This window comes from Pollachius pollachius (genome assembly GCF_949987615.1).
Source record: "Pollachius pollachius genome assembly, chromosome: 12".
NCBI classification, from domain to species: domain Eukaryota; kingdom Metazoa; phylum Chordata; class Actinopteri; order Gadiformes; family Gadidae; genus Pollachius; species Pollachius pollachius.
Window position 1 is genome coordinate 6,899,162 of NC_136945.1, and position 19,635 is coordinate 6,918,796.

General features: G+C 48.3%; 2 protein-coding genes across 4 annotated transcripts in view; both read right to left on the minus strand.

Moving 5' to 3' along the window:
* Nucleotides 1–6,588: 6,588 nt before the first annotated feature.
* Nucleotides 6,589–17,219, minus strand: dyrk3 (dual specificity tyrosine phosphorylation regulated kinase 3). Of its 2 annotated transcripts, none has more exons than XM_079747594.1 (6): nt 16,375–17,219; nt 14,241–14,350; nt 10,673–10,884; nt 10,189–10,516; nt 9,658–10,074; nt 6,589–9,538 (listed from the first exon to the last, which is right to left on the minus strand). In XM_079747594.1, exons 1-6 carry the CDS (start codon nt 16,415–16,417, stop codon nt 8,804–8,806), a joined length of 1,845 nt encoding a protein of 614 aa, XP_079603720.1. In that variant the 5' UTR covers nt 16,418–17,219; the 3' UTR covers nt 6,589–8,803. The 2 variants fall into 2 exon arrangements, with proteins under 2 accessions (XP_079603720.1, XP_079603719.1); XM_079747593.1 differs by having other exon boundaries at nt 10,649–10,884.
* A 1,461-nt stretch (nt 17,220–18,680) lies between these two features.
* The window catches only part of rassf5 (Ras association domain family member 5), a 27,681-nt gene continuing 26,726 nt past the window's right edge, over nt 18,681–19,635 (minus strand). For both annotated transcript variants that reach the window (XM_079748266.1, XM_079748267.1), the window contains one exon: nt 18,681–19,635. This exon is cut by the window's right edge and continues 1,697 nt beyond it. The gene's annotated coding sequence lies outside the window, so the exon portion shown is untranslated.

Consider the following 19,635-nt stretch of genomic DNA (forward strand, 5'->3'; position numbering starts at 1 on the left):
AAAAGCACACACCCACACACACACACATTAAAAAACAAAACAAACAAATAAACAGGCAGACACAGACAAACATGCATCCACACGCACACATCACAAACAGACACACACACACAATTCCCACACCGACACCAGCTGTTGGAAGATTTGTTTCAATGTCATTTCCACGAAGAGACAACCAATCACAGAGTAATAGTCCATAGGGCCCGTTTCTACATGATATTGGAGCACTAGCCTGCCGCCTGCCTCACGTTTCCAGTCTATGTATTTCAGCAAGCCAGGGGATTAGTAACACTAACATCTGAACCCACGAACTCTGGGCTTACAGCCCTCACAACACATACAGCATGCTTTGCTGTCCCATGAGTTCCCCTAGAGAGGCCACTGTGTGCAGTTGACTCTAAAGTCATAAAAGCATGAACTCGCTTATTCCCTTATGCAACCACCTCCAGTGTGAGTGATTGTGTGAGTGTGTTTGTGTGTCTGTGTGCGTGAATAGGTACGTGTATGTGTGTGTGTGTGTGTGTGTGTGTGTGTGTGTGTGTGTGTGTGTGTGTGTGTGTTCATTTATTCTTAATCACTGTGTTTACTGTGTGTCTGTGTACCTGTGTGTCTGTATGAGATAAATAGAGGAAGAGAGTGCCAGAGAGAGAGAGAGAGAGAGCGACAGAGAGAGTGAAAGTGTACGTGTGCTTAACCGGTCGTGTGTTTTTTTTCCGGACAACCCTTGGCTGTCCTTGATAGTGTCAGGAACCATCATAGTTTAGTTTCACCCACATCACGTTTTTTCTTAGGACAGAGAGTGTGCATGCACACAGTGAGGCACACACAAACATCACATGCAACCAATTTTCAAATTGGTTCTTTGTGTGTGTGTGTGTGTGTCTGTTTGTGTGTTTGAAGGTTTTACACAACAGTCAGCTTGTCTCCTAACACCACTCTGTGGATCTTAATATAGAGCAGAGTAACATAAAGACTATGAAAGTGCAGGGAATGTGTAAATTATTCATGGTCAGCTGATAGGTTGATAGGCCGCAACCTTTATATATATTGTGTGTGTGTTTGGAGAGAAAGCAACATCAAGCATGCCTCTTCTATGTACTACTCTTGTCTTTTCTCTGCTTTGCTGCCTCACCAATAATTTAAAACATTGAAAATTTGTTTCACTCCTTTCTTCTGCTTTTATACCTTCTTGCTCTTTTACTTTTACCTTCCCCTATTTTGTCCTTCATTAAACTCACTCACATACAGTATCCTTTCCTGTCTACTCCTTCCTTCCCTCCTCGCCTTCACCCTTCCCCTATTTCCTCTCTTCTCTGCGTCCTGTCCTCTTCTCTCCTCCCTTTCCTCACTGTTCTTTTCTCCTTCCTTGACCTCTCCTGCCCAAGGGCCTCCTATTCTCTCCTCTCCCCCCCCCCCCATCACAATATCCTCTCTTCCAACTCCCCTATCTCCCTTCACCTCCCCCAGTCATCCTATCTCCTTTCTTAGCCTCCTCCCCCCTTTGCCACCAAAAGGTGCTGTCAGTAGCAGGCGTACGCAGGGCTCCCTCGCAGTGACATGGAGACGTGGAAAAAGCACTCAGGACAACAAGGCGCACAGCAGCTGCTACAGTGGAGAGGACGGAGAGAATAGCACGATTAGACCTTTTTTAAGATTCCTCTCCATCGCCAACGATCCACTCTACAAGCACAGACGGGTGGATTTACAGGTGGACAGATAGACTACAAACCCCCAACGCCTCAAACCACTCCCCCCCCCCCCAGGTCTAAGGGCTCAGTATGAATAATGATATTATTCCTGACAACATAGTGGCTTCATCAAACAAGCAATGCTCTTCCGCCTCCCTGAGCGGTCCAACCGAGTATACACAGTGCTGCTGATATGTGGTGTTGACAGGACATTTCCCAATAATTATATTCCTTACTTTGAGTTAAAGGGGGCATATTATACCACCAGGTGTGAGTGCGATAAGCCTTACAAGCCGTTTCGAAAATCTGCCCCATTTGACATCACTAGTGGGCGTGTACACCTAGATCTGTGCTGGATAGATCAGCCTAAGTAGTGGGGTGAAGTAAATGTTGCTCATCTATCCAGCACAGATCTAGGTGGACACGCCCACTAGTGATGTCATATGGGGCAGATTTTCGAAACGGCTTGTAAGGCTAATCACACTCACGCCTGGTGGTATAATATGTCCCCTTTAAGGCCCGCTTCTTACGAGGAAACGAACAAGTGCAGCAACAAGAATGTGACAAGAACCTTTGTTGTGTGTGTTTGGCCTATACTGCCCATTGGAACAAACACAGCATCAGGGGAACTCACAAAGGGGCATGTGCAATCACGTAGGCACTCACTTACATAAGTGAGCTAATGTTGTTCTTCATTCATGGCGTCTTCCTCCTCTCCCAGACATCCCAGTTTACCCAACTGGACATACCTGAGGGGTGACAACTCTCAAAAAGGTAGACAGTGAGGCGGGGGTCCCGGCCACTGTCGCAACAGAGAACGAGATGCCACCTGAGCCAGTCCCGCCGTCTCCTAACATGGAGGATGTGGCTGGAGGTTGTTCTGCCTGAACCTCGTGAAAACCGACACCGGACAGAAATATACTGATTTCCCTGGTAACAGAAGGTCTTGACAGCATACTGCAGAATGCGCAGAAGTGCCTTCCCCAGACAATAGGAGCACCACACCACCCCACCACCCCACCCCTCACCTCTCACCTCTCACCCCCCACCCATTACCGCTCACCCCCCATCCACCCATAGTAAAAGACTATACTCCTTGCAGGTTGAACCGAGATAAACCCAAAACGCACACCGATGCAGGCATAGCAATAGAGGGAGAGGGGAAGTAAAGCCACCTTTAGACAACAAACACACAATGGTGGCTTATCTTTGTTCAAATGACCTGCACATTAAATCAATACCAAACAACCTGGGTGGGTGCACGCGATGCTACACCAAGTAGAGAGAAAGAGAGACAGAGAGAACGAATGTAAGGGGGGGGGGGGGGGGGACCTCTGTACAGTAATGTTCATGCAGACTCCTTTGGACAGTAAGTTGGCACCGCAGGGTTAAGGAGCTGTTTATGGCTTCCAGTGGTGATAATGTACATATAAGGAGACACGGTGACTCTGCCGACTTGCTCCCGGTCTCTCACAGGGGAGGGGTAAGCGCCCCCCCCGTCCATCAGCATTGGTACACAGGACGATAGTGCAGGCCTATAGTGTGTCACCACCCACCTTTCCTTAGATTGGGGCCGGGGCGAGATATGAGTGGAGAGCGAGAGGTTGGAGACATTGAAAGAGCAAACAAACTATAAAACTGTAAGAGGCAGGCATACTGGTTTGAGAGGAAACCTGTATTTCATTTTCTGTTTGGCTCTCTGTAACGATCAAAACAAAAAATAATTTGAAAGGTTTGCTGCCATCTTAATTCTGTGCTCGTTTTGCAAAGGTGTGTGCCTCGTTTTGCATACGCAGAGTAACAGATCTGCATCTTGTTGCTATGCAGATCAGAGACTGGGGGTGAAAAAACAAACATAAACATGAATGTACAGAGGAACAGACAGTGGAGATTCATAACAGTAGACAGGCCATGAGTCACCGACCCCTATTCCAGTGGCCAATGTGACCCAGATGGGGCCATGTAAACAACACGTGGAAACACAAAACCAGCGCATAAGACGTAACCCATATGCTATGCAAATACTGGCAAGCCAGGGACGGAAATTCAGCCGAGGTTTGCAGCACACAGACATTAAAATTTGTCAAATGATGAATGTCACATGGGGACACATGGGCATACCATTGAAATACATATGGTGATATTTTCATGCAGACACATGTGCCATGTTTCCCTCTGGCCTGTGATTTGCGTTCTGGAATGTGGATGGGTGGGTTGGGTGAATGCTCCGGGTCTGCGGCCCCTCCTCTGACAACTCCCCCCATGCATCTGTTCAGCCTGTGTGGACATGTGCTCAGCTGTGCGTTTGTGTGTGTGTGTGTGTGTGTGTGTGTGTGTGTGCGTGTGTTGCGTGAGGTCAGCTGTGATTGTGTGTCATTGTGTCCCTGTGAGTAAGAAACAGTAGGCTGTATTTTGCCTTTGTGCATGTGGGGGCATGTGTCGTGTGTGTATTTGTATGTGTATGTGTATTTGTGTGTGTGTGTGTGTGTGTGAGTTGAATGCAGTATGTGTGGGTGTGTGTGTGAGATGAATGAAGTGTGTGTGAGTTCAATGAAGTTTATGGATGCGTGTGTGTTTGTGTGTTTGTGCGTGCATGAACAGGGGCACGGGGGGGAGGGGGGGGGGGGGGGGGGGGGGGGCGGTTACTTGTACCCTTGTCAGCTGTCCCGGTGGACCCCCGCCAAAGACACACATAGAGCCGGTATGTGTCTGTGTACCCGCTGACCCGGGGGGGCTGTGTGTGATGTCGAGTGTTTATCTTGGAAGTATTGTCGTGGCGTTTGCGTCGACGGCCCAGGAGAAGCCAGCCGGCACGCGATGCATCACCTTAAGGTGCAGACGGAGGAGTGATGAAGAGAAACACGGAGGAGAAGGAGGAGAAGGAGGGGGTTGGGGGGGAACCTGCGCCGGAACGGTGACTCATTGTTCTGGTGGTAGAAGGTGTATCACGACTCTGCTGCGGCGTGCTGCCGCCTGTGGAACAGAGCATCCCCTCAAAGAGAATACAGAGACGATCACACGACACTCAAGAACATAACAAGCTGAACTCGTTCCCGCGCCGCCGCCGCGGGCACTCGAGGACGGCAGGTTTTATGAACAGAGCCCCCGAGGGACAAAAAGAAAGAGGCGGTTACATCACGTCGCAGGTCGAACGCCAAGTCAATAAAACAGGTGTCAATCAAAACAGAACGTCAATCAAAAATAATGATCATCTTCCATAGAAAGCACAGCCCACTGTATTGTTAGGAGTGAAGCCTGAGAACTCACTACATGCCCATGCTGACACTCACCTAGACAGATTAGGACGTTAAAAGGCGGACAGTCAATTTAAGTGAAGATGGCATGTAGCACTAATCGAGGCTTGAGGACCTTTTTTTTTACCTCAACTTAATCATTGATTGGTCGCTGAACAACAAAGGCTGGAATCCTTGTGCCTCCATATGTTCTCTAGGCTCCCAGGCCTCTTAATGCCCTCCAGCACGGAGGTGAGAAGGCAGGAGAAGAAAAGAGAGGACAGGAGAGGACAGGAAAAGAGTATAGAACGAGGAATGACAAGACGAAGCAAGGCATGGAGTTCTTTGTATGTTTACTGCTTTGGAAATAGAGGTTGCTACTATATAACGAGTTGAATATGTCCATCTGGTCAGAAGGTGATTGGGTTAGTTTCTAATGGGATTGATCTAATCTGCTTTTCCATTAATTCAGTGTGTGTGTCTGTGTGAATGATGGTGTGTATATGTAAGACAAATACAGAATAAGAAGCAGTGGAACAATGGAAACAGTGTTCAAACTGAGCTTTCAAAAAACACACATAAGCACTATCAAAAACAAGCCAATAAACGACTCATATCGAACACAAATCCATCACGCAGTCTCGGAAATATCGACAAACTGGTTTGTCAGAGACAGTGTGAGTGTGTGTGCATCTACACTCAGAAAACCAGCCGTCGAGAGTGTGTAAACAGAGATGAGTCATTGGTATCACAGTAGATGATCAGTCTAGCGTCATCAGCCAGATCTTCGTCATCCTCATACCCCTCTCACCCTCGTCTTCACAGCAATATTTATAGTTCGGTCCCACCGGAAGGCTGGAGAGGTGAGAAGTAGCACATAGTCACAGAAGGAGTTTAAGTTTTGCTCAACAGTTGACAATGAAGAACCATAATAATTACATGTTGAAATGAAATGATTTTGAGGAGGAATAATTGGAAGAGTTTAGACCTTTGTTATAGAAGGAGGTATAAGGTCTTGGCATACAAATGTATCTATTCATAATCCGCTAGAAGAGAAGGAGAAGATGTAATGTATACACATTCAACCGCAGACATATTGTTCAGTTTAATTGGAAAGAAAGCAGCCGTGTGCTAATTCACACCTTAACACAGAAGTCGACATTCGTGAAGCACCAACATGTGGAGATGCTTTGTGCTCCATCAAGGTGATGAAAATTAAAGTCCCTTTGAACAAACAGGTTTTTCCGCTGATGTCGAGTCAGAGCATAGGAATCCGTTCTAGAGTCCAAACAGAAATGCCATTCGACATCTCTTGGATTTGAGTTACACCGGCTGTAAAAAGGCAGCGGAGATCACACCGTGGCATAAACGCCCTGCAACAGACCTGTTTGGCTTCTAGTCTCAGACGTTCCTAAATGGCATCATGGGGCTATGAAGCAGATCAGTCCACTGCAGGGGGTCCTGAGCCTAATACGATCAAGTGTAAGCTCATTGTAAAGTGGATCAACAAAAAATACAAGACACTAGTCCCGGACACCGTCGATGTTTAAATGGCTCTTCAATAGCAACATTAATGCACAAATGACACGGTCTGGCCTAATGGCCAGGGTGTGGTGCCTCTGATCGAGCTCCATTAGTGGGAACAAAAAAAACAAGGAAACACACTCTTCAGTTAATATCCATTTTATTTTCTTTAGAAAAAGAAACTATCACAAGTTAATTTGGTTACTGTACAGTTTCTCTTCTGATAGTCACTCAGTCTGTAGAAGAGGCTGTGATCTCATGCTGGACAACACCATCCTACCAACACACACCATTATTATAACATGACAAAAAAAGGCATACAGCCACTTCTGCATTACTTTACACCTTTGTCTCATTTTTTCCTGGAGCATGTAGAAATCTCATTTGTGAAGGAGACACGATGAGTAGAAATCCCTGACAGTTTATCAAAACAGCGAAAGGGATGTTAAGAAAAAGACTAAAACGACAGGGTGGTGGTGGTGGTGGGGGTTGTGAAGTCCCCTGAACTCTAAAGAGTGGTCTGGTCCATACCGCATGCACCTGGCGTGTGCTCCTGTGCATGTGCGTTGAGAGTATGTGAACATACTGGTACATTTAGTGAGTGTGCATGTGTGAGTGTGTGAGATAGAACACGACAGCACCTTGGTTCATGATCCGTATAGCGAGCTTTAAAACCTGCCCGTCCTCCACTACGGATAGGCACCGGTAGAGACAGCAGAGACCGGGGGAGTACGGAGTATGTAGGTCAGGTTGTGGCGCATGCATTCCCCCATTACAGACGCATACATAAGAGATATATATATATAAACGGTCTCGCCCTCTCTCACAGCGGGCGGTGCTGTGTGTGTGCGCGCGCGTCCACGGTCAGCACTGGGCTGACTGTTAAGAAGCCCGGTTGATAATATACGGTTATGGGATGTGTCAAGTATTTCTCCCTGAGAAGAACCCTTCCTAAAAACGCGTCACATTCGCTCGCTCGCTGGCCTGCCAAGTCCTTAACAACCTCCTTGTACGTGGCTCCTCCCCCCCCCCCCCCCGCTGCATCACTTCATAATAACCCGTTCCTTCTAGCCTCCGCCATGTAGCCACTGCCAACGACCTCGCAACCAATCAGAGCCATGGGGAAGGCGACATTCCGCACACTCCTTACAATTTGTCAATGTAACAATGTAACCCATTTCTGGCAATCAACTTGACCGGCGTGCGTGTGTGTGTGTGTGTGTTTGAGTTTGTTGGGTTGTATGTAAATCCAAAGAGGTCGACGGTTTATCTTGGTGTGCGCCTCACACGGTTTCCAAATCCAAAGCACCTCGTAAAGTATGGAGTGCAAAAGGTATGATTAGCTGAAGAAGATTGTATAGAAGGGCGGTGTCACCCGGCCGTCTCTCCTCCCCCATCCACCCTCTTCTCACCCAGAGAAGACAGGAGGCCATTTTAGAATGCAGGCGGCTGGCCCTTACCGCCTGTTGTACAGCTCACACACATAACACCACAAACCCTGAACCCGCACACACACATACTGAGGTGACACGCCAGCAGCACCAAGGCTCAGAAAATGGAAAGAGAGGGACAGAAGGGAAATAAGGGCCTGGCCTACATGATTGACAACACCAACTATTTCCTAATTCACTTCAAAACGCCATGCCCCTTAGACCCCAAGCAGAGGATTTTTTCCGCGTTCAATGTGCGGGTGTGAGTAGTGTTTCCACGTGCAGGGCCTAAAAAACCTCGAGCTGAGTGAATCTCTGGGAAATCATGGGTAGTGAGCACCTGCTACCTGATCCGAGAGACTTTAGCCCTTTTCAAGTTTTTACTCAACAATTGTAATCCCGTCCCAAAGGGGGAGGAAAATGTGTATAATTGAGGATGTACGTGTATGTGTACGTTTGTGTCAAGAAACGATGCAAAGTGTGCACGAGTATGAGTGTGTGTGTATGTTTGTGCATGTAACTCACAGACACCCATACAAAGGTAAAAACATCCGCTACCGTACAGCGCTGTCCACTCACAGAGTCTTTAAAAAGCCCTGTCTGACTCCAGCCTTAACAAAGGCTCTCAGACAGGGATCGTACAGCCCCTCACGGGAACTGTGGTAGAAAAAAACCCTAAAATGTAGTCTTTTTTTTTTTTTGTAATTATAAGAACAAGTCTCTGTCGCGCTCTCAATTCAGCTAATATTAAAAACCAAGACCAGGGGTGTCGACACCGCTCTGTGTAAAACAAAAGAAAAGAACAACCAAACACGTTTTTTTTTTTTTGCCGTTTTAAAAACCCTATGCTTCCATCCGGTCCATCCTCCTGCCCTTCCGGAGGAGCGGGGATGGGGATGGAGCGAGAGAACAGAGCGGCGCTTGGTTTCTAGGAGACCAGTTTGGGCAAGACTGTGCGGAGGGGCATGGTCTCCCCCGTGTCCGCCATCGTGCCGCCCCGCAGTTTGCTGTTGGCGGCCGCGCCCGTGCCCAGGCCGGACCCGCCTTTGGCCAGGATGGACGGGAAGGAGGTGCTGTGGTGCTCGGGGAGCCTCTTCACCGTGGGGCCCTGGCCCTTGTCGGCCCCGGGCACCGGCTTGGGCAGCCGGCGGTAGAGCCACGGGTGCCGCAGGGCCTGGCTGGGGGTGAGGCGGGTGGTGGGGTCCCAGTCCAGGCACTTCTTTAAGAAGTCAGTAAAGGTGGGGTCCTCGCAGCCCTTGAGGGCGGCGCTCCACTCCTTGCTGCCGGGGGGCCCCCTCATCTTGCCGCGGCGGGAGCGGGAGCCCGTCAGCACGGTGGCGCCGGTGGGCAGGGTGTTGGCCCCGCAGTAGCGCGGGTGCCCCTTGGAGTTGATGAAGTTCTTGGCTCGCTTGGCCTGCTCCAGCACCTTCTGCGGCGGCATGCCCAGCAGCTCCATGACGCACGCCAGCTGGTCCCCCTCGTCCTCGCCGGGGAACAGGGGGTAGCCCGTCAGCAGCTCGGCCAGGATGCAGCCGAAGCTCCACATGTCGATGGGCAGGCCGTAGCGCGAGCCCAGGATCACCTCCGGCGCCCGGTAGAAGCGGGACTGGATGTACGTGTACACCCGCTGGTGCTCGAAGCAGCTGGAGCCAAAGTCAATCACCTTGAGGAGACCGCGGAGGAAACAAAAAAAAAAAGGGAACGCAGGTTAGGGGTGTGCATGTGGAAGCGCGGGCGGGCGCGTGTGCCGCACGCGCGGCGATACCTTGCCGAGCCCCTCACCTTGATGCCGCTGCGTCCCTGCTGCTTGAGCAGGATGTTCTCGGGCTTGAGGTCGCAGTGGATGATCCGGTGCCGGTTGAGGGCGTCCAGGCACTGCAGGATGGAGTGGGCGAACTTGCGCACCAGCGCCAGGCTGAAGCCCTGGAACTTGTTGCGCTTGATGAGCTCGTACAGGTTCATGCTCAGCAGCTCAAAGGTCATGCAGATGTGGTTGCGGAAGGTGAAGTTCTCCAGCATGTGCACCACGTTCATGGTGCCGTTGCGGTCCTGCTTGCGCAGGTGCTCCAGGATGCGGATCTCCTCCTGCGCCTGCCGGTGGAAGCGCTTCTCGTTGCGCACCATCTTCAGCGCCAGGTGCTGCTGCAGCTTGTGGTCGTACACCTTGGCCACCTGGCCAAAGCTGCCCTTGCCGATCACCTGAAGTGGGGAAGAGAGACGGATTGGGGGGGGGAAATGGTATGGTTATTTTTATGCTTCGTTGGTTTGACGTCTGCTAGTTGACGCAAAGCGTGTGAGCGTTGCGATTCCCACCTTGAGGAACTCGTAGCGATAGGCCAGATGGTCGTGGGGGACGTGGATGTAACCCCCCTGGTCGTCGTCGTAGCCCGAGTTGTTGCTGCCCCCGACGACCGCCTGCCTCTTTTTGGCGTTGGGTCCCAGGAAGTAGATCTCCGGGTAGGTGTGGATCTCCGTCTGCTCCAGGCTGGTCAGCTGGTTGCGGTACTGCCTGAGCGCCTGCTCCGAGGTGAGGGGCCCGCACAGCTTGCTGCCGCCGCCGCCGCCGCCGCCACCACCGTTCCCCACGGTGCCTGAGCCCTGGAGGCCTGCCGAGTCACTGGAGCCCTTACTGGACCCAGTGCTGTGATCCGCCAACACACACACACCCACACCCACACACACACACATCAGAACAGGGGGACTCACAAAGACAAGTGAAGATCTTCAGCGGTAGCAGTAAGTTAAGGGAGTGTAGCGCTAAAGGGATATTTACCCTGGAGTGAACAAGCCCTCGTACCTGTCAACGCTGCGCTCCTTGGACACGCCCGACACCGCGACAGGTTTCGTGGACACATGAACAGTGGTGCCATTGCTCTGAGGGGTTGCCGTTGCCGTGGCGATGCAGTTGACCTTGCGATTGTAAGTGGAGTCTTCGTACAGGTACTTGACCTTGAGTTGGCTCCCTCGTACCGCTACCTGTTCCCTCATGAGGTCCTTGGTACTGACCCCCTGGGAGAAAGGCCAAAAGAGAGAGGGTTAGTGGGAGACCGACGAACGAGGCATGGGAAACAAAGCCAGAACCGGTGAACACAGGTGCAGTACCCCTCTATACAAGCTAGACTCGGTGGTACTATTGTAGTTAATTGTGTGGCTGACATGTTGTCCATTGTGTTGCGCAAATGCATTCCACGGAGCCCCAGGATGTGGACTATATGCATATGTGTGGGTGTGTGGGTGTGCATGGCCATTTGCCTTGTGGCTCCCACTCAGTCTTTGGGCTTAGGACAAAGGCTCACGGATTTCGGCCGAAAAAGTCCTCCTAGGGATTTCTTTTGAGGTAAAAACTGCACAGCATTTATATTCTATATTAATATACAGCAGACTGGAAAGAACTACGCTGCGTCGTCTTAGAAGCTCGGCCGCAGACGATGACAGTCACAACAGAGTTATTTAGTGGCACCCCGAGCTCAACGCTTTCCTCCCCACAAGCATTCTGGGTCCAGAGAACCGCAGGGCACACCGCCAGGCTGTATTCCTGTTGTGCGTCTAATTTCGCGTCTCTGTAGAACCCAGCAAGTCGGTGGCGATTGCAAAGTGGTGCCTTGGAGGCGTCCACAATTCAAATGTCACGACTGCAGGTGCAGGCGACGTTTCTCACAAACACACGTTAGAACATTCATGTGTTAATAATGAGCAGTCAGACGCCGTCCGGTGTCCCTATAGCATGAAGAGTTGGAGCTGCATTAGCTGACTAGAGGGGCTGACCAATGACTTGGACGGTAAAGTTTAGCAATTAAAACGGCCTAAATGAACAACTGGATGTGAGGCGACGGGTCCAGCAGAATGCTCAGGGTCAAAGAACCAGTGGAACAGGATCTACATCCTGTCGAATCATAGAGGCTGACTGATGACCCCCCCTCCCCCTCCCCCCAACCACACACACACACACACACACACACACACACACACACACACACATCATGCCGCTTGCTCCTTTGTTCCTGTTTTCATACTCATTACTCAACTACTGTCATGTAAGGCTGAGTAATGTATTGAAACTCATCTCATGTGTATTGGCAATGACCTCCGGTAACGAGCAGGAATGCCGTGATCTACTCAAAGTCATACCCACCGCCACTTCTGAACCCTTGTAAAGCGAGAGGTCACCTTTAGCCTGGGAATTAAGATGTAAACTCTTCCGCACTCTATACTTGCCAGTATACAGCTCCATTTCCGCCACCCAAAGTATCCCTTCCCACTCCTGCCCTCTGACATTATCGGAGCAGCGGAAAGAATCCTCCACAAGATTATGGAGTAGAAGGGAAATAACAGTCCTTGAATTTAGTTGTAAAACAAGCTAGGCCGGTGCAAGACCAGCGGCCCTCCCCTAGGGCTATCCAGCAGACGCATGGCAGAGGTCTACAGAGGCACCCGAAAGGGAAGCCTGACTGTATTTGGTATTTCAGCCACTGCTTTTAGAATATAGAGACTTTATTAAAACCATGATTTCAGATAAAGGGGATTAAGGAATAAGCAGGGGTATAAATCGGCCTCAAGGACACCGTCTACACGTAAACTGGGAATCTAACAGCTTCAGGTTGAAAACCCTAGCCACTACTCTCTCCTATTCCCCATCATGCTGGTCTCTCTCCCCGCAATACAGTGATTTACTGAGACCTGTCCAGTGGAAAATCTGCTCCGGCTGATGGAACATATATGACCTGCCATAAACACCATCAATGCAGTGGGGGGAAGGGGGGGGGGGGGAAATCGGGAGGTGGAGCCCAGGTCAAAGGAAAAAGACAACATAACAAGGGACCTTTCGGGTGCTTGAACATGTGTGAGCACATGTGTAGGCATGTCAGTGTGTATGCGTGTACTTCGTTTAGTGTCTGCGTTACGGGAAGGATCCTGAAAATAGACGAGGCATGCAGGAGGGGTTTCCATACATTCACTCATACTCGTCTCGACATACTCTCCTTCCCCCTTGACCGCGCAGACCCCCGGGTCACGTGACGCCGTCGACCACGGCCTTTGCCATACAAGCACTATCGATTTATGGGTGATTGATTGCGCCACTGGCTCACGCCGATGTCCACTAGCTAATGGCCCTGGTGCTCTAACCAGAGCTCTGAATCCTACATGAGGGATGATGGATTGGGTTCAGGGCTGTAACCAAATATTATGAAAATATCAGCATAACCCAATGCTGCATAACCTGATAGGGCAAGAGCCGAGGGGGGAGGGAAGGAGGGAGGGAGGGAAAGTAATATCAGGTAAACCTGAGCGCTGAGCTCTTCCGGGCGCAGCAGATGGCAGGTGGAACAGAGCCCATCGCCTTGGTGTCGCGTAAACACGCAGGAACTCGTGTTCCCAAAACACGCCAGGACTGTTGTCTTGTTGTGTTTAGCATCGATCCAGCGAACACTTAAAGCTGGCCCGTGGTTGTAATGGACCTCTGTTGCCATTTGGAAGCACTGTCAAAGTGGGGCAGTCCAATCCATTTCACTGCCTAATCCCCACTCAGAGATTAAAAAGGGTCGGACAAACCAATCAATGATTGCTGTTACATACACTATAAGTTTTAATTGTCTTACATGTATGACATCGATGAGCTGGGTTTAAAATGTAAGATTATTTTTAGTATGGTGAGATTAATCCACACTTCAACGGGATGGGGGTATTGCTAGGGAATCAGCAATTCATAATATTACTTTTCGGGACCAGTGAAGCGATTTACAGCACGAACTGGAGAAAGTGGGTGAATAATTCAATGAAAACCTTAAGAAAATAAACCCTACTAGATCAACAGTAGGCCTCAACTCATCTTGTGTGCAAGATCACATTGGAGCGGACAGGAGACGGAAAGTATGATGACCGACAAATATATGAATGGTTCTGTGGGTCAGGTGTTCAATCCCAAAAAAGCAGTTTGTGAAGTTGTTGACTTGCGTGTAATTTATGCCAATTGAACAATTTGTGCCCAAAATGTATGTGGAAAAAAAGGTATTCGGCGAATCCACTCCCCGGCCTCGAAGCATTCTTTTTGGTTGCTGGCCACAAAGTATGACACTGATAATACGCATGGTAGTGTTCTTAAATAAATCCTCTTTAACAACCAGTGACGCTGGTCTGCCCATTTTCCCATAGATAAGACCTGTGAGTCAGTTTATAAAGTTTTAATAGTATGCCAAAGGCAGAATGCGGCTGGTATGACTGAGGCCAATTGTAAATAATGGGGGAGCGGCCCTGAAACTGATCAGGAACAGGATGTCGCGGGACAGCATGTCTTACAGTACAGGATGCAAGGCGTGAGCGGCAGGTTCTAGGTGTAGGAATGTTTGTGTGTGCTGAAGTGCACTCACCGTGTGTTTGGACATGGGGGGTAGCCCCGAGGGGCTGTTTGTATCGGTTTCTTCTTTCAGGATGTGATCGGTTCTCATGTAGGAGTCATACAGACCGTCTGCGTGACGCGCTGAAGGGAGACGAGAAAGGGCAACAAGGTCAGATAAGTCAGGGACAACAACATGCACGTTAGACAATGGCCCGCGAAAAAGGCAAACCTCCACGTGTTTCTGCAAACCGGTCAATGGGCGATATAGATTATATCATCACTCGACCCTGTGCATTGCAATGGCTGGCCAAACGACCAAAGAAAATACAGAGTTAACCACGACACCGTAAAGAGCCAACATCAGCAACATAACATTTCTATACCTTTGTATGTATGCAGAATGGGGCTACCTTTGGACACAATGACGTGAGAACAAATGCCTTCTTGCCAAGGGCCAATGCTGGCTAACTCAATTCCACTGTACCTAATGCTCTGCACACAGACAAGACCAGCTTAGACAGGGCTTAAGGTTCCAGAGAGCTAGCGCTGCAAGTGGTATTATTGGCCTAATGGACGCAACAGATGCCCCTGTGACGACAGCATCTTTCCGTCTGCCCATCTGTCCATTCAGGCCAAGTCGTGCAGTGGACACACAGGTGTGTTCCGAAATAGAGGCAGTATGTGGGATGCGTGTGCACGTCGTTATACAATGATTGGTGAGGGCCACACCGGCCGGCAGGCCAGCGCACGAAGACACAGAATACATAGGTGAAAGAGAACTCAACGGCAGGAGCCAAGTTACTCAGATGACATACCCCGCCGGCCAGCTGCTAGTTCAGCTATTATTTTACTTCATGTGAGTTGGTTCTCGCCAGTGAGAGTTTATGCCAGTGAGAGCGTACAGAGCATCTTGTTTTTTTTGGCAGGTCGGTTGGCCAATGCCTCACAAAACAATAGGTTGAGAGATAGCCCTGGCCAGCCCTAGAGTGCTGTAACCAAGCAAAGAAGCATCTGAGCTCATGTCCCCAGCGCACACCAGGAAATTGACATGCGTCCGGGGAGATTAAACCTGCTGCCTGGATACAGTGGCATTAGACCTGCTGTACACCTTAGCAAACGGAGGCATTAAGGCTTGATACACATTGTGCAGAAAGCACAGGTCCCACTAGCCCCTCTAGACTCTCCTATCGTTCAGAGTCTCAGCAATTTCCACACCTCTTCCCACTCAATCATGTCAATAAGAGTACAGGAATAAATACTGTCTGAGTCTTAAGGCAAACAAATGTTGACGTAACTACCGTTCCTAATCATAGTGTCTGACGCCTTGGGGCATATAACTTCATGGGAAAAAGCTCAGTAGTTCTGAAATCAAACATACGCTCAGGGGGGAGGAGGTTTTGGAACAAAGAGTTTGCTGTCCTTATCATTTGAGCTGTCGTTACAGTGTCCAGGGGTAATTTCCCATCGTGGGTGGCTAAAGCATATTTATTTTTCGCTATTTGATTTTAATTCTGAGAGGATTCTATCCAAGCCTTCAGGTAAAAAGATCAAAGAGAAAGTAAAACCTCTACATTTTGCGGTTGCAGTTCTGAAGGCACAAACAATACAGAAAATATCCGACATTTACTCAACACTAACCAAAGTTAAATGCATAACCAATAACTTTACATGCACAGCAACGAAATCGGTGTGAATTGTACTATAACAAACAAACGAACAAAATAAAGCATATCAGCCTGTAGAGCGACCAATTCGAGAAAACAAAAGGCTCACAATCCAAAGCGGCTGTAAACGGTCGTTCTGCAGCGTGGTTTCTAACGTTACTTACAGTGAGTATTGTTGTTGACATTGAATTAAAAACAAAATGACAACTTGGTTACAACCGGCATCAAAGCATGGACGTGACACGCAGTGACATGATGTTCCCTCTGTGAGTGCGACTCTCACCATGAGATCATCCATAACAGAGACATCACCCATAACAGAGACAACACGCGTTGCTTTCTCCATCGCCCTATGTGTTGCACGATTAAAGGGACCATCAGTACTAACATCGGCCTTTGTTAGTCGATATTAAGAGCCATTGCCGAGTAAACACATTTTATATAAGTATAGTAAACAAGTAAAAGACGAAAACAAAACAACATTGGGGAGAATGTAATTACCTGTTGCTATTGGGCCCTCTGGTTTTCTGCTTATTATCATCATGATTGCGATTCAGAATAGATGCCAGCATCCGATTTGAAAACATAAAAATATCCCAGCACTAACCTAGGAAAGACAATGGCTTGTTGCGCTAACTTATTGTGCAGCATTTATATACTGCTCTCCAACACTGGATACATTCACAGTAGCTTATTTTCCTTTCCTCCCTTCCGACCTATTTATAAAAGAAGCACAACCACTAAACTGTATGTTTAGCTGGCTGCACACGAACCACGCCGACGGTAGGTTTGGTGGCCGTTTCAAAAAGTTGGTGTGGGGGTCGATGTGGTAGATCGCTGAGCTAGCTCGCACATGCAACACACACACACTCGTCCAAACGAGCCGATTCCCCTCCGCTAAAAGCACATCCAGTCCACAAATCCCCGCCCGGTGGTCTAACCCGTGTACCCCTCGCCTTTCTCTGTCGATGGAGTGCCTCGTTCCAGAGAACCATCCCAGTGAGTATTCCTGGTGAGCTGGGTTTTCTTTTTCTTTAGCCAGCAGCAGTGCTACCAGTAATTAGCTGCTCTCCGGATAACCCCCCCACAGAGTGAGTCCAGTTTCCGGACAGCTGGGACTGCTTCGGTTGTCTTGAGGGTCGGCTAGCTAGCCAAAACAGGCTAGCTCACGAGCAGCAAGCGAGGAGACAATTCCCCATGATAAAATCTTCAGACAACAAGGGAAGTGGTCGAGGAAAAAAACCTTCACCTGCACCGTGTGCAATAAGGCGGCAGTGTGTAATCCGTCTTCTCTGTGGTCGGGAGTTTCTTATTCTGCGCAATTCTCTGTGTTGTTGCTTAGGGCGTCTTCTTCACAGTGTTTCTGCGTTGTATCGTCATCGTGCAGGCAGGGGGATGGAGCCAGGGCGTGGCTTAGGATGCATCTTGGCTCAAAGGCAAAAGGGAGTCCCCCAGTGTTCAACTTGAGATCTGTTCTCTAGTGAGAAATGGGCAACGGTTTCCCTACGAGCAGAGCCAATGGGAAGCGTTTTGAAGAAATATAATTTGAGTGGAACAAATAAATATGTTTTAAAAAAAAAAAGCATAATATTTCTTGGAGGCCATGCAGCACAATACATTTACATATGGAGCGCACAATTAATTACACTGCTGCATTAATTTAGACTAAGCAAATATAACTCTGTTAACCTTTGGTGGCAAATTTAAGCATGGCCTGAAACTGGAGAGGCCATGGAGGACATGCAGCTCTAGATATAGTAAAGGGCAGGGCAGAGGACGGGCAAAATGAGACAGGGCAGGCATGAGGTGGTGTGGGAGGGAGGAGGGGGGGGGGGGGGGGGGGGGGGGGGGGGGGGGCAAGGGTACATGCAAAATTCAGATTGTGATACGTTGCCCGGCCTGTGGCTGATACTAATGTTAGCCCTTTCTCAGAGGTGAGAAGAGGGTTCTGTCTATATTAACTGCCGTAAATAACCTTTCTGACACAGTTCCAGGCTGACCTCTGGGTAGCAGCCAGCAATTAAGAGCATCTTGGCAGTGTCTTATAATTCTTGAATGGCGATGTGCAGCAAGAGCTGTCGTGACGGCACTCTTCAAATTGATCTGCTTATGGCTCTTTCCTCTTAAAACCCACCAAGGTCCCTGTTGGAAGATTAGGCACAATTTAAAGAACAAAGTGTACCTGCCAGAACAAGAGATGAGACCGCAAAGCTTCCTATAGCCTATTCCTATAGTGGGGGCAGTGTCTGTATTTGGTCTCTGGCCCATTGACAAACATTGACACCTGTTGCTTTATTGAATTAAGACCCGACCTTGGGTTCCATGAAAATAAATATGAATTAGCCCAAAATAATTAGGTGTCGTTTGGTTGGTTTAAATCTATTAGCAATTAAGTAGTCAAAGCTGTCTATCTTGGGTTCAATGACTTCACTATCTTTTGACGTCACTGAAAAAAAAAGAAGCAAGAAACAAGATCTGGGCTTTTGATCGTTGGATCTTTTGAGCAGTGAAAAGCATGGAAAGAGATTGTCCTCTGGTGGTAGGTTACAGTACATACGTTTCATTAGATGAGAAGCAAGTATTACCAGTTTGACGGGATGCATAATCTGACACTCCGTAGCTAGTAGTGACATGCACAAATATTGTTGTCTCCAATGTTATGTTCAGACACATAAACACATATCTGAACTGGATGTTTTTTGAGATATGGAACAGATAAGTTGCTTCATGTCTTGGGAGAACAGAACTACGTCTTGAAAGAAGGTCGATCATGAGATGGTGGTTACTCAAACATAATGGAGGATCCATTTCAGTAAAGGGATTAACTTATTTTTTATTAATTCACATTTCCTGTACAGCTTTACTGATGCTTTCATACACACTAATTTCAAGTAAAACAAAAATAAATCACCATTAAAGCATAACCTATTCACATCCCTGACATACAACCATGCCAAGGAGACGACCATGAAATAAATTACACACACACACACACACACACACACACACACACACACACACACACACACAAAATGAATGGCAAGCTGAAGGAAGGGTATCATATGGGGTAATGCAAATAGTACATATCCCAACTATGCCAACCTTTGACCATACAGTGGACTCACACACAGACACTCAAACACACACGGGCGCATGTAACAAAAGGCACTGGCAGCAGGAGAGACCTTCATACTCAAAGGTTCTCAGTGAGCAGGACGGTGACGTTGGTGGAGAACACTGTGATCAATGAACTTATCCACAACAGGCCTCATCTATAAATATTTCCCTCTGTGCCAAAATGATTGAAGGTCAATGTGTGCAAAATGCTGTAGGATGCATAAATGCCTTGGTAAGATGTAGGCTATATTACGACACATGCATGATCAACTTTTGTAGGATGCAGTCACAATGGTTTACATAAGGGAATCTGATTGACACCGCTACCCATACTTATTTCTCTTGCCCTGCTTGATAAATGAGGAGAGTAACACTACAAACACTCATTAGCAAACAGTATTTACATTATTCTTGCAAGCAGAGATGCACAAGTGGGTTTACACCATCCTGTAATAATGAAACAAGAGATTTGTCTTCATATTATTGTAAAATTCACCATAATGCATTTTAAAACTTAATCTATTTCTTGTTATATTTATACACCGCTCTTCATTATACAGCCTATTTATCACCAATCAACAACCAAGCAATCAAGCAATAAATTACATCCTTCTGATATCTTATCAGAGAACAATCTGCAAGGCC

Coding starts and splice junctions, on each gene's coding strand:
- dyrk3 (XM_079747593.1), bottom strand. CDS start 16,417: ATGATGATAATAAGCAGAAAACCAGAGGGCCCAATAGCAACAG. Junction 10,885..14,240: donor CCCCCATGTCCAAACACACG/GTGAGTGCACTT, acceptor CCTTTCTCCCAG/GGGGTCAGTACCAAGGACCT. Junction 10,517..10,648: donor GAGGGCTTGTTCACTCCAGG/GTAAATATCCCT, acceptor GGCGGATCACAG/CACTGGGTCCAGTAAGGGCT.